Source organism: Ambystoma mexicanum, chromosome 6p (genome assembly GCF_040938575.1).
Source record: "Ambystoma mexicanum isolate Mex_15411 chromosome 6p, UKY_AmexF1_1, whole genome shotgun sequence".
Taxonomy (NCBI): domain Eukaryota; kingdom Metazoa; phylum Chordata; class Amphibia; order Caudata; family Ambystomatidae; genus Ambystoma; species Ambystoma mexicanum.
The window spans coordinates 1426973084-1426985413 of record NC_090935.1 but is presented as its reverse complement, the minus strand read 5'-3'; the positions used below and the strand labels follow the sequence as shown (position 1 = coordinate 1426985413).

The 12330-nt window shown below is 45.3% G+C and overlaps 1 protein-coding gene across 1 annotated transcript in view; it reads left to right on the top strand.

Annotated features, from left to right (window-relative positions):
* Positions 1–4082: 4082 nt before the first annotated feature.
* Positions 4083–12330, top strand: part of LOC138510837 (histone-lysine N-methyltransferase PRDM9-like) — a 639242-nt gene continuing 630994 nt past the window's right edge. Inside the window, exons 1-3 of the mRNA XM_069626517.1 lie at positions 4083–4130; positions 4313–4376; positions 5001–5272. Coding sequence (XP_069482618.1) covers positions 4083–4130; positions 4313–4376; positions 5001–5272 — 384 coding nt within the window. The remainder of the gene's footprint in view (positions 4131–4312; positions 4377–5000; positions 5273–12330) is intronic.

Genomic DNA, 12330 nt, shown 5'->3' with positions numbered 1-12330 from the left:
TACTGCGCTTGTTACTGCTTCTTTTGCTTTTTCACTTCTTGCTCCTCGTTCTTGCTCTTGTTGGGTCGACGGACTCACGGTGTTCACAGCGTTCAGGGTCGAGTCCATGCTCCCTCCGCTCCCGCGGACTCCTGCAGACTCAACTCGCCTCACCAACTTCGCTCAACCGCTCCGCTCTGGGTAAGGGTTTTTAAGCCCTCCCACACACTGTGTGAAGTAGTAGACAGGGGAGAGGGACTGCAGCGACTCCTGCAGACACAACTCGCCTCACCAACTCCGCTCACTTAGAAGCTACTTAGAATGTTCTGTTTTTACACTCTCTTTGTTTATGAATTGTAGTTTTAAGAAAATATAGTTAATTTTACTGTGAATTTTTGAATTTTCATTTTAATTCTGTCAGTGTGAAAAGTTTCTTTAGTAAACTATAACACACTATATTAATAAAAAAAAATTAAAAAGTGGCAGCGAGTTTCAGGACAGGGGGGATTCATGTCTACCCTTACCTGGACGATTGGTTAATCAGGGCGCGTTCACCCAAACAGGCCCAGGAACATCTTGACATGACCTGCCACCTCTTACAGAGACTGGGCTTCTCCCTCAATTACAAGAAGTCTCAAATGATACCACTCCAAAAGCTCCAATTCATCGGAGCAGTCCTAGATACTTCCTCGGGGAAAGCCTCGCCTCCTGAGATGAGAGCTCTACACATTTTGCAGATGGTGACAAAGTTCCAGGATACCCAGCATCTGCCGGCCTTCGATTTTCTGAGGTTGCTTGATCTCATGGCATCCTGCATTTTTCTGGTGTCAGAGGCCCGATTGAGAATGAGATCCCATCAATGGGCCCTCAGGACTCAATGAGCCCAATCTTCAGGGGATATGTCAGATCCTCTGCACGTTCTGTCCAAAGTGGTGCATGATCTTCTATGGTGGGCTTACAAGGACAATATTTTCAAGGGAAAATCTTTTTGGCCACCATTGCCGGAGATAACTGTAGTGACGGACGCCTCACTCACGGGGTGGGGAGCTGACACCAGCGGTCTGACAATCAGCGGTTGTTGGTCTCCATCGGAGTCCAAACTACACATCAACCTGTTGGAGCTAAGGGCAATCAGACTACTGCCCTCTGTACGGGAAAATAATGTCCTGGTAATGACAGACAGCACAGTGGCCATGTAACACTGCAACAAAAGAGGAGGTGTAGGGTCACTACCACTGTGCAGAGAGGCAATGCAGCTCTGGTTCTGGGCAATACATGAAGGAATCTCTCTGTCAGCAGTTCACCTAGCTGGAGAGAAGATTATTGCGGCGGATGCTCTGAGTAGGCAGAGCACCGTCTCCCACGAGGTTAACTAGCTCAGGAAGTCCTTCACGAGATCTTGACCCTTTGGGGAACCCCTCAAGTCGATATGTTTGTGACCAGTGTCAGCCGGTAGTGCGATCAGTACAGCTGAAGGGAATTTCCTCCAAGTGGATCTCTAGGAGACACGTTCGTGGTGGACTGGGAATTTCCACTTCTGTATGCGTTTCCTCCAGTCCCTGTGATTCCTCACGTAATGAGAAGGTTGAGAAAGTTCAGGAAAACCATGATCCTATGTGCCCCGGATTGGGCCAGGAGGAAGAGGTACCTGGACCTTCTGGACATGTCCATCTGCCCTCCAATATGTCTTCCACAAAGAGAGGATCTCCTCTCGCAAGAGGAAGGTCAGGTTCTCCACCCAGAGGTCAAGACACTCAGCCTTCACGCATGGTTTCTGAAAGGCTGAGATATAAGGATTTAGACCTCCCGGACGACGTAATGGAGACTTTGCTTTCGGCCAGAAGGCCAGTAACAAAATCCCAGTACCGGTGTCATTGGAACAAGTTCAGTAACTGGTGCAAGGACAAGAAAGTGGATCCATTCCTATGTAATACACCTATGGTTCTTTCTTTCCTATTACATTTAACCAATCTGGTGCTCCAGGTTGGCACAATAAAAGGATACCTAGCAGCGCTTTCTATTTTTAAGCGCTCCTCGGAAGAGGTGTCTTACTTCAAAATTCCATTGATTGTGCAGTTCCTAAAGGGTCTCACTAACGTGTACCCTCCAATCCCATTTCAAGTCCCTGTTTGGGATCTAAATTTAGTTCTAAAATTCCTTACATGGATTCCTTTTGAGCCTTTGCATTCTTGTCCGCTAAGGTTTCTCACTTTGAAGACAATCCTTCTGGTGGCGATTACATCAGCCCGCAGGGTGATTGAGTTACAGGCTCTCTCTTGTAAACCTCCTCACACCATCTTCCATAAAGACAAGGTTATACTTAAAGTCAAGCCTTCATTTTTACCTAAAATAGTCTCTGACTTTCATCTGTCTTAAAATATCACTTTGCCTTCTTTCGATCTCTCCCACCCCCCATGGATGTAAGGAGGAAGAAAGACTCCACAGGCTGGACCCAAGAAGGGCTCTCAGCTTCTATATTTCTAGACTGGCAACATGTCGGCAAAGTGATCAACTTTTCGTTTGATATACTGGCCACAAATTGGGCTTAGCAGTAACAAAACAGACATTATCCAGATGGATAATTCTGGCAATTGGCGAATGTTACAGGTTAGATGGAAAAGACCTCTCCTCTCTCCTCTTTCTACAATCCCTCCCGCTCCCTCCGTTCAGCCGACCACTTCCTTCTCACCGTCCCCCCTTCACCCTTTTGTGCCTCCTCCCTTTTCCGCTCCTTTCAGCTACTAGCCCCCCTGCACTGGAACTCCTTACCTCTCTCAATCCTCTCAATACCTACCTTTTCCTCCTTCCGCACTTCCCTGAAATCTCTCCTTCTCCATTCGTCGCCATGAAACTTTCCCCACCTCTCATTCTCTCCCCTTCCCTCGAATCTTCCCTATGATCCTCTCTTCCCTCCCCCTTCCCCTTAGCCTCCCTCATTTTCACCTTTATACCCCTCCTGTTTTTCCCTCCTCCTTCCTTCCTCACCCCTTCCCTCTTCCCTCACAGATTAATTGCTCTACTTACTGTTTTTATTGGTTCGATTCATGATTGTAAATTGCTTCTACTGTTATAATGTTTTATGTATTCTGTTATTATAATGTAAAGCGCTTTGGATGAAAAACACAATAAATACAAATACAAAAGAACCCCCAGATGGGCTAAGGGCTCACTCAACTAGGGGCATGGCAACTTCAACTGCTCTTCACAGGGGTGTCCCGGTGCAGGATATTTGTGCAGCGGCCACCTGGTCGTCGATGCACACCTTTTGTGAAACACTACTAGATTCCACCTCATCACAAGGAGGTCTTTTTGCTAAGGCTGTTCTACATACAGTCCATGATTAGAATTAACTTGTACTCCCTCCTCCAAATGTATATTGCTTTGGGAGTCTATCTAAGATGAGGAATACATGGGAAGACACAATCCATTGGGCCTCATCACAACTTGGGCGGTAACGCCGGTGGTATTACCGCCGGCGGTATTAGCCCTACCGCCAAACCCTATTAGTGCCGGATCACGGGTTTGGCGGTAATGGAATTCCCCATTCCCCACTGAGCCCATTCGGGAATGTGGGCTCAATGGGGAATTTTCGCGCTCTTACCGCCGGCGGGAAATTTTCAGCGGATTTCCCCCCGGCTCAGAGCTGGAGAGAAATCTGCTGAAGCCCTGATTTAGCGGACCCTTAAATCCAGTGGTAATAGCGCGACCGCCGGCTTTAAGGGTTACCGTCAAACTCGTGATGAGGCCTATTGCAGGAAAAAGTTACTTACCAACTGTAATGTTTTTTCGATTGGATGTTCCTCCCACGTATTCCTCATCGACCCTCCCAACCTACCCCGCCATACAATTTACGTCAATTACACTCCGCATTCCTTTAGAGCTTGCGGTCTAGGGGTATGCCTGATCAACGCCTCAGTTTAGAATATCGAAAAAACAGAACTGAAGCCAAAGGGCGCGGCTCGAGTGCTTTATACTGCGGATGATGTCGATGTTCTACGGCAGCCCTCGAGGGACATCGACGCCGCGACCTCGAGCACAGCTCCCTCTGGTGTGGATTTTTTTTTCTTCGAAGCAGCTAAGCTGAAGATACAAATATATCTGAGATGTGGAATACGTGGGAGGAACATCCAATCGAAAGAACGTTACAGTTGGTAAGTAACTTGTTTTTCCATAAAGTGCCCAAGCCAGTTGCAGCGTCATTTCAACTGTAAGTACTTATGATAGTGGATCCTATTCCCCAGTGTTTCAGGACAAATGCATTGCCCTAGACAGATAGGGATATCCCAAACAATAGTCTCTGCAATATCAGCTTTCTGTATCCTGTCCTCCATAGCGAGACAAGCCCAATATTATCACAGCATGTTCTGAAGCTACACACTCCTCACGCCTGTGTGAAGGTGAGTCTTCCAACAAAGCTGAATAGCATAGTCGCACTGTGCCCAGTGGCTATCCACAACTAAATACCCAAAATCCACTAGCAATCTCCTACACAGCCACCCTCACACACTGACCTCAGACAGCTATAGAAAACCTCCTTGCTAAAACGCTTCAAAATAGTTAATCTCTCTAACTGGCTCCCAAACCTCCTCAATTAGCTACATCACTTGATAAGTCAAACACAGGACATCCCCCAACTGGCAACAGTACCCATGCGGTTTACACATCATAAGACACCTAGAAAAGACACCTGGTCAGACTCCAGTTACTCCTGGTTCTACGCTGATCAACAGCTGAGCACAACACCTGCCTTTTCCCTCTTCTCCCCTAACCAACCCACCCGCACTTTCCTTTTTAGAACAACGAGAGCACCTGGAGGCCTGCAAATGGCAATGGTGTGCAGTATAAAACAATACAACATAACATATTTCATTGTATCCTTATGTTAAACATGTTTGTTATGTAGTGAACATTGCTTAATTTGTAGGTGTATAGAGAGAGAAATGGAGCAACTGAATGATTTCATTTGGATAACTGTAATTATTTCAAATATTAATATATGAATTATTTCTTTCCTCTTCTAGTTTGTGAAGATTGCCAGACTTTTTTCCTTGAAATGTGTTCTACTCATGGCCCGCCAGTGTTTATCAAGGACACACTAGTTCATGGAGAACAGCCAAATAGATCAGCTCTCACTTTACCTGCTGGCATGAGCATTGGGCCATCGAGCATTCCATTTGCAGGTCTTGGTGTTTGGAATGAAGCTTCAACGTTTCCGAAAGGTGTACATTTCGGCCCTTATGAAGGGAAGATCACAGATGACGATGAAGCAGCAAACAGTGGATATTCCTGGGTGGTATGCCAGTCTAATTTGACACAAACGTTGAAACTATTTTGCAGCATTACTAACTAGCAATGCCAAAAGCTGAAATCCAATTCAATTTCCAGTATTATCTTATTTAGATTTTGGCTCGCATGTGGAATTTTGCATCCCCATGTAGGCTGAAACTGATGATGGGTGTGAAAAGGGCAGTTGCGAATAAATACAATGCTTTGGTGATATTCCCTCTTTTGCCACTCAACTTAGGTGCTGATTTGTTAGGAGCACTTGTAGGCCACTTTCTGATGTGTTGTGCTTTTCAAACTGTCGCCCTTGTTGTCAGTCTTTTTGTAAGTCGCTTCCGAAGTCTCTGTTTGGCTGTTGCAGGCCTCTGGACCTGCTGAGAAGCAATCTCCTGTGGTTGATTCATGGAAGCCACTCCCACTATTTCCCAGAAACCAACCTAAGGAGAAACCCGCTCTCTTCATGCACGCGCGCTTCGTGAAGTCGCTGTTGCAGACCTCTGGAGCTGCTGAGAAGCAATCTCCTGTGGATGATTCATGGTAGTGAATATACTATTAGACTTATTGGACTAGAAGTTTCACTTACAGATAGCGTTCTGAAAAGCTTGTAATAGTCTCTATAATCCTTTGTAACACATTTCCTTATATTTAGGAAGCCACTCCCACTATTTCCCAGTAACCAACATAAGGAGAAACCCATGCGCTTCGTAAAGTCGCTTCCGAAGTCGCTGTTTGGCTGTTTAGCTGGTTTTCTGTGGTGTGGTCTTATACTATCAAAGTTAGAAACGTAGTGCCTCCTTTGCTTCGGTCTTGCTTTGATTTCTTTCCTGCCGGGATTTCCTACTCCTTCCTCCCTCTTGGCGGGTTGCCATCACAACTCTGGTGTTTTCTTTGTGCTCATCGCGTAGCGGTCTGGTGCTAAAAAAGCAAGGTAAACGTTGCAGCCTTGCCGGCTAGTGACTGCCCGCCGCACAGTATTTGTACACTTTTAAGCATTATTTGTGGGCAACAGACATGGGGGAGCGGCAGTGGTGGATCGGGCGGCCCAGAAAGGGGTAGAGTTTATAAAAATAGAAAGTGATTCTGAACTGTCCTTGCAATCTAAAATGTCTTATTTTTCAACAAGATGCTTAACATTTTCTATTCCAAACTCAAAGCTGCATTGTTGAGTGGCTACTAGTGAATCAAAATCAAAACTGGCCCAGTCCTTCAGTTCGTTTTCTGGAAACCTTTTCTCCGTATGCTCACATACCAAGCCAATAAAACTCCGAATAGATGCGGTACTGAAGTCCTTCTTGTTGTCAGAGTATGTTGAGATCATATCTGTAACTGTGCTGCTCCAGAACACTTCCTGACCAAGGTACTGTCCCCTGATCTGGTTGATCTTGCCTCGTGCAAACTGCATGGCTTCAATTGGGGTAAGACTGCTTTTTTGGAGTAACTTGGACAAGTATGCTAGATCGCAAAGAATATCATTTGACACTGCCATAGAAATGTGATAAGTGGGGTCAGACAGTTTCTTGAAACAGTATTTTGCTATAGGATAATTTTCCTCCTTCATTTCCTGATGAATGCATTTTAGCAACACCTCATAATTGGGAATTAATGCATTCACTGCAAAATGTCTTGATAGCCAGCTCACTACATTGAGAGGTCGAAATTACAAAGCATCGCATTCAATGACTGATGCCATTTCTTAAAATTTCCGATTTTTTCAAAGGAGATCTGCAAAACACAGAATAGACAGTTCTTCTACTTCCCTAATCATTGGCACTTTCTTCCAAGCATCCCCAATGCCCAATTCTTCACGGTGAGCCACACAGTTTTGCTCAATTAAGTGTGAAATGGATTGTTTAAGCCTTGTAGCCACACTGCTGTTCTGCTCCAAGAATAACGGATGCACCATCTGAAGTGAACATCACCATTTTCTGCAGATTCAGACCATTGGCAGAGTAAAATTCAGTAATAGCTAAAGTGACAGCTTCTGCATTGCAAGATGTTAACTTGATAATTCCACCAATCACAGTTTTGTACATTGAATGTGGAGTTGCTGCAAGAGATCTGATCTTAAAGTAAAAAACAAACACTTTACTGACTGAAATGTCTGTGCTTTCATCAACAATAAGTATGTTAAAGGGAGAATTGCAAACTTGTGCCATGATTTCTGATCTGATTATGCTACTGATGGACTCCAGGAATTCAAATGCATAATTTGTACTTTTCCAGTTATCTGGTATTTTGGTGTTGTGTGCTATGTTATTGTGGATTTCTTGCACAGATAGCAAGAAAGTGTTTAATTTTACAGCTAGCAGTACATTAGAACTTTGACCTCTTCAGGCTTGGACCATAGTTGCTCAACCATGGACAATCTATTGACTCTCAGTAGAGGTTTGTGCCAGCATACTACGCAATCCAAACCTCAGTTTCTCAGCCCAGTTCTTGTGCGTGAGAGCTTGTACAACAGAGACATGACTTTTCCAACTAAATGGCGTTTCGTGTAGTCCAATTTCCACCCATCGGCCCATTTCATTCCTGTAGAAAATTTGCCAGCAACTTTAGCTTCTGCACATACTCTGCAAATCAGGCCCACATCAGCATTGCACTAAAACATCTCTCCAAGTCGCACATGTAGCTTATCTTGTGATTTCTGGAACTCTATTTCGTCTATTTCCTTTAACCAATCCACTTTGAAAGCAGCATTTTCAAAGAGGACAGCACTTTCAGCTCTTCTTAGGTGGTGCTCTAGCAGCTGCAGCAGCACTCCCTTGCCCTTCGTTTGATGAAAACTTGGATCTTCTGAAGTTAAACAGTTTATCCATTATCTGGTTAAAAAAGAAATAGCAATTATTTGCATGGAAACACAGTGTCCTGCTGCTGTCTATGTACAAGTGGGGAACTTGCATTCATCACATCAGGCCTGGGGCAGATGCCTTTTATGCCTGGCTGTTAGCTTGCAACTTGAAATGTTTACTGGGCCCAGGCCACACAACGTAAGAGTACAAGTAGCAAAATGCTTTTCTAATATGAGCTACAGAACACGTGATGGCTAAATGAGCAGCTTACACAGTGGCATGTGTTCCACGGCTGGCTAGAACTGCAGCACCTGCTGCACTTAAAAATGACAAATGTTGGTTGTCCTCAATCTATGTATTTCCACCTAAGTAATTTGTCTCTGCCGGTGACTGTTCCAATTACTAGCCTTCACCTCCCCCCGACCCCCTCCACAACAACCTGGTCAGAATGTCACTCAAACTCACTGAATTGTAAGAAACCCACTGCTTCTCGTCAAATCTGATTTCTTATATATTGTATGTTCTTTTGTGATCAAAAGAGCATTGTTCCTCCCTGTATAGAGAATAAATAAAATAAGGACTGTCTGCAACAACCAAGCATCCTGGCTGATCACCTCCCAAGAGGCACAGAAAACATGAAAGCACCCTTTACCAGCACATCAGGAGTGGGAGTGAGTATTTGACCTTGCGCCAACTTTGCTGGCATTTGACCTCTTCCAAGATAACTGTGTACATAATAGCCGCCTGCCACCTGCCCTCCACTTTGGAAAAACCCTGTGACAGTTCGGAAGCCATTGAAAGGCTTCTGTTTGCAATAAAATGGCTGTTCGCTTTATGAAAAAGTGCATGTCTGGAAAGGCTCTCTCTGTGCCGACTGAAAACTACTCTATGTTCTTCTGGGTCTTCGCCAACACAATGAAGGTGACAACATAAATGGGCCATCATCTTCTGAATCAAGTCATCATCATCAAAGATAAACCTCCTGGCCAAGAGGCCAGAATCCAATGGAGATTGCATTGTACACCACCGCTGTCTCCCGTTTTTTCTACTTTGATTTTAATTTCATTATCTTTATATCATCTATCGTTACAATTAATATTTTTCTACGTAATTTCTGTCATAAAATCACACCACCACACCTTCCTCTGCTGCTGTGCAATGGGTAGCTGACTGCTAAAGTGATTGCATGAGTGTTCGCAGACTGGCATGAGACACTGCACACTTGCTTGAGACATTACACACTAGCATTAAACATTGCGCTCCTGCACGTGACATTTACTGGCATGAGACATTGTACACTTGCTGTGGGTGGAGAAAGACAAGGAGTATGGTTCCCTTCTTGTGGGAGCCCTTGGAGGGAGATCCAGGGGGATTTTCCATGACTGCATTAGTGCAGTGCAGACTGTGAACACTTTCTTTATGTGGACAAACCTGTCTAGTTGACTGACAAGTTACAATTGGACAATATTTTGATGTCATTTATAGGAATCGTACGCCCTACGTACTGAACTGTGAGCCTACACTCCAAAACAGACAACCTTTAGTGCACACATTCTTAGTCCGCTATGCTCAGTCAGCTCAGCTCTACACAGGCTTCTCTAGCACCAAACAAGTAGGCACACTAATCCTATTCTCAAAATGCTCTCAAGGAGGCTTGCAGCTTGTTGAAACAGGCATTTCAAATGGATTGTGTCCTCCCACGTATTCCTCATTTTATGATATTCGTATCCTGCCAGCTTCGCCGCTTAGCTTTGCTGCTTCGGGAAAAAAATTCTCGGCAGTGGGTGCTGTGCACGAGGTCGTGGCGTCGATGTCCCTCGATGGACTCCGTACCGCGTTGACGTCGCCATCAGTATAAATAGCTCATGCCGCGCCCGTTGGCTTCAGTTGCGTTTTTCCGATTGCTTCGCTCTCGAGAACGGCGTGCTTCAACATTTCCTTCAGAAAATGTCGCCTTCTTCCACCCCTTCTACTCCCAAGACGGGGTTCAAAAAATGTATCGACTGCGGATCGAAGATGTCGGTTACAGATTCTCACTGCATTTGTCTTTGGTGCCTAGGTTCAGACCATTGAACCGGCAACTGTGGCTCCTGTCAGTCGATGATGGAGAAGGCCCTTCGTGAGAGGAAAGGTAAACTGGCGGTGGGGTGGGAAGCTTCCAAGGCCTCCTCGAAGGCCTCGTCAAAAAGACATAGGAAATCAAGCAATTCGAAAGAATCTGATCATCGGAAACATTCTAAAAGGTCTCGATTACGCAATAGATCGAAACGCTCTTCATCTTCCTCTTCAAAAAAGGTTAAGAGGAGACATAGATCTCCCTCTTCTTCCTCGGATACGTGTACCGAATTGGTCGCATTCCCCAAGAAAATGGGATGAATTTAGAAGGAAGATGAAGGTCTTTGAGAATGTGTCCTTGACCCCCTCAAAGAAGCCTCAAAAGAGCCAGACCCCGGTCGCTCCGTCGGACGACACAGGGAAGTCAGGAACTACTGTGGAAAAATCCAGTAGTAAAGGTGAAAGTCGAAAGACTCGAGTCAACGTCAAATCGTCAAAGATTCCTTGAGAATCTAGTGTTTCCCCGACACCATCTAAAAACATAAGCCGTTGAAGCCCTCGACGACTTTGTAGGCGCAGACGGCTTGGACATGGAAGCCAAAAGCGTTTTCGACGCCTTTGTCGAAGACGTCATCAGTGTCTTCAAAGACTCCTTCGTTACCATCGAAGCTTCCTTCGATTCCTTCGACCCAAACTCATGTACAGGAAAGGAGATTTACTCCTTTACCCAAGTCAGACTTCTTTAAGTCTATGTCTTCTATATTTGAAGAAAGTGGCTCTGAAGAAGAAGACGTTTCTCCTTTTGGAGTACAATATGGTACTAGAGAGGTCCCAGAAGAATGAATCTATCCGAAATTGAAAATGAGAGACATGTGTGATACCCTTCACTCTGCTAGTGGCATTGATACGTCACCTGAGCTGGAGTTTGCAAAACGTGGCCCTGCAGAACATGCAGATTCAGGGTACAGGAGTCTAATGAATAGAGTGGTTGAATGCATGGGCTGAGGTAGAGCCTCACCCACTTTTGATCAGGGTGATATGACTGATATACTTGATCAGGGCCCCCAGAAGGATCAAGTTCTCCCGTTCCATAGAGCACTTCAAAGAACGGTAGAAAAAAACTGGGAAATTCCTGATACAATTGCTGCAGTCAACAATCATTTTCCAAAGAAGTATAGAACTTTTAGTCCTGATCCTGATTATTTAAGTAGGCATCCCACAAGTCTGGTTATTCAGGCTGCAACTTCCTCAAGACAAACAGCATATCCATCTATCCCCCCAGATAGAGAGGATAAGAAGGTGGATGCTTGGGCCCGTAAGGTCTTTACCTCGGGTAGCATGGCTCTCAAGTCAACTAATGTCACCTGTACCCTGTCCAGGTTTACCCATACCCTCTGGGACTGCATTTCGGCGGCAGCCGAACATATTCCGGAAGGCGAGGAAAGTGAAGGCTTCCTGAATATTGTCAAAGATGGAAAGGAGGCAATGGGGGAATGTCTCCAGTCTGGACTGGATACTGCTGATATTATCAGCAGATCCATGGCTGCAAGCACAGTGCTACGCAGCTTTGCGTGATTGAGGAAGTCAAGGTTTGCACCAGATGTGCAGGCCAGACTACTCAACATGTATTTTGATGGCTTGAGGCTGTTTGGTAGTAAAGCTTATGAAAGCTTAGAAAAACTACAAAAGCGGCGGCTAAATCTCTTCGCGCCTCCATGCGACAGCCTCAGAAACCTTATTCAGGCTCATCTTCCTGGAGAGGTCATTCTTTTCGGTACTACTCCTCTTTTGGTAGAGGAAGAGGACAGGCCATTCAAAGAGGCAAGAGAAATGTCGCTCCTGGTGGACAAGGAAAAAGTGCAAAACCAGCCTCAGGAACGGCATCTTTGCCCTCAGCCACTCCTGCAGCCGCCTCCAAACCACTCTGAGGCCTTATCACAGAAAAAAACCCTAATGGGAGGCAGAATCTCTCAGCATCTGAAAGAATGGCGGGGCATTACTTCAGATGCTTGGGCACTGGAAACAGTAGCTCAGGTTTACTGCCTTCCCTTCCTAAAAAGGCCTCACTACCATCCACCGGGAACCAACTCTGTCAAAATTCCAGATCCGCTCCTGTTGCAGGAAATTTTAACCCTGCGAGAGAAAGGTGCAATAGAACAGGTACCTGTAGTGGAGAGGAACAAGGGTTGGTTCTCCCCTTACTTTCTCATTCCAAAGAAGGACG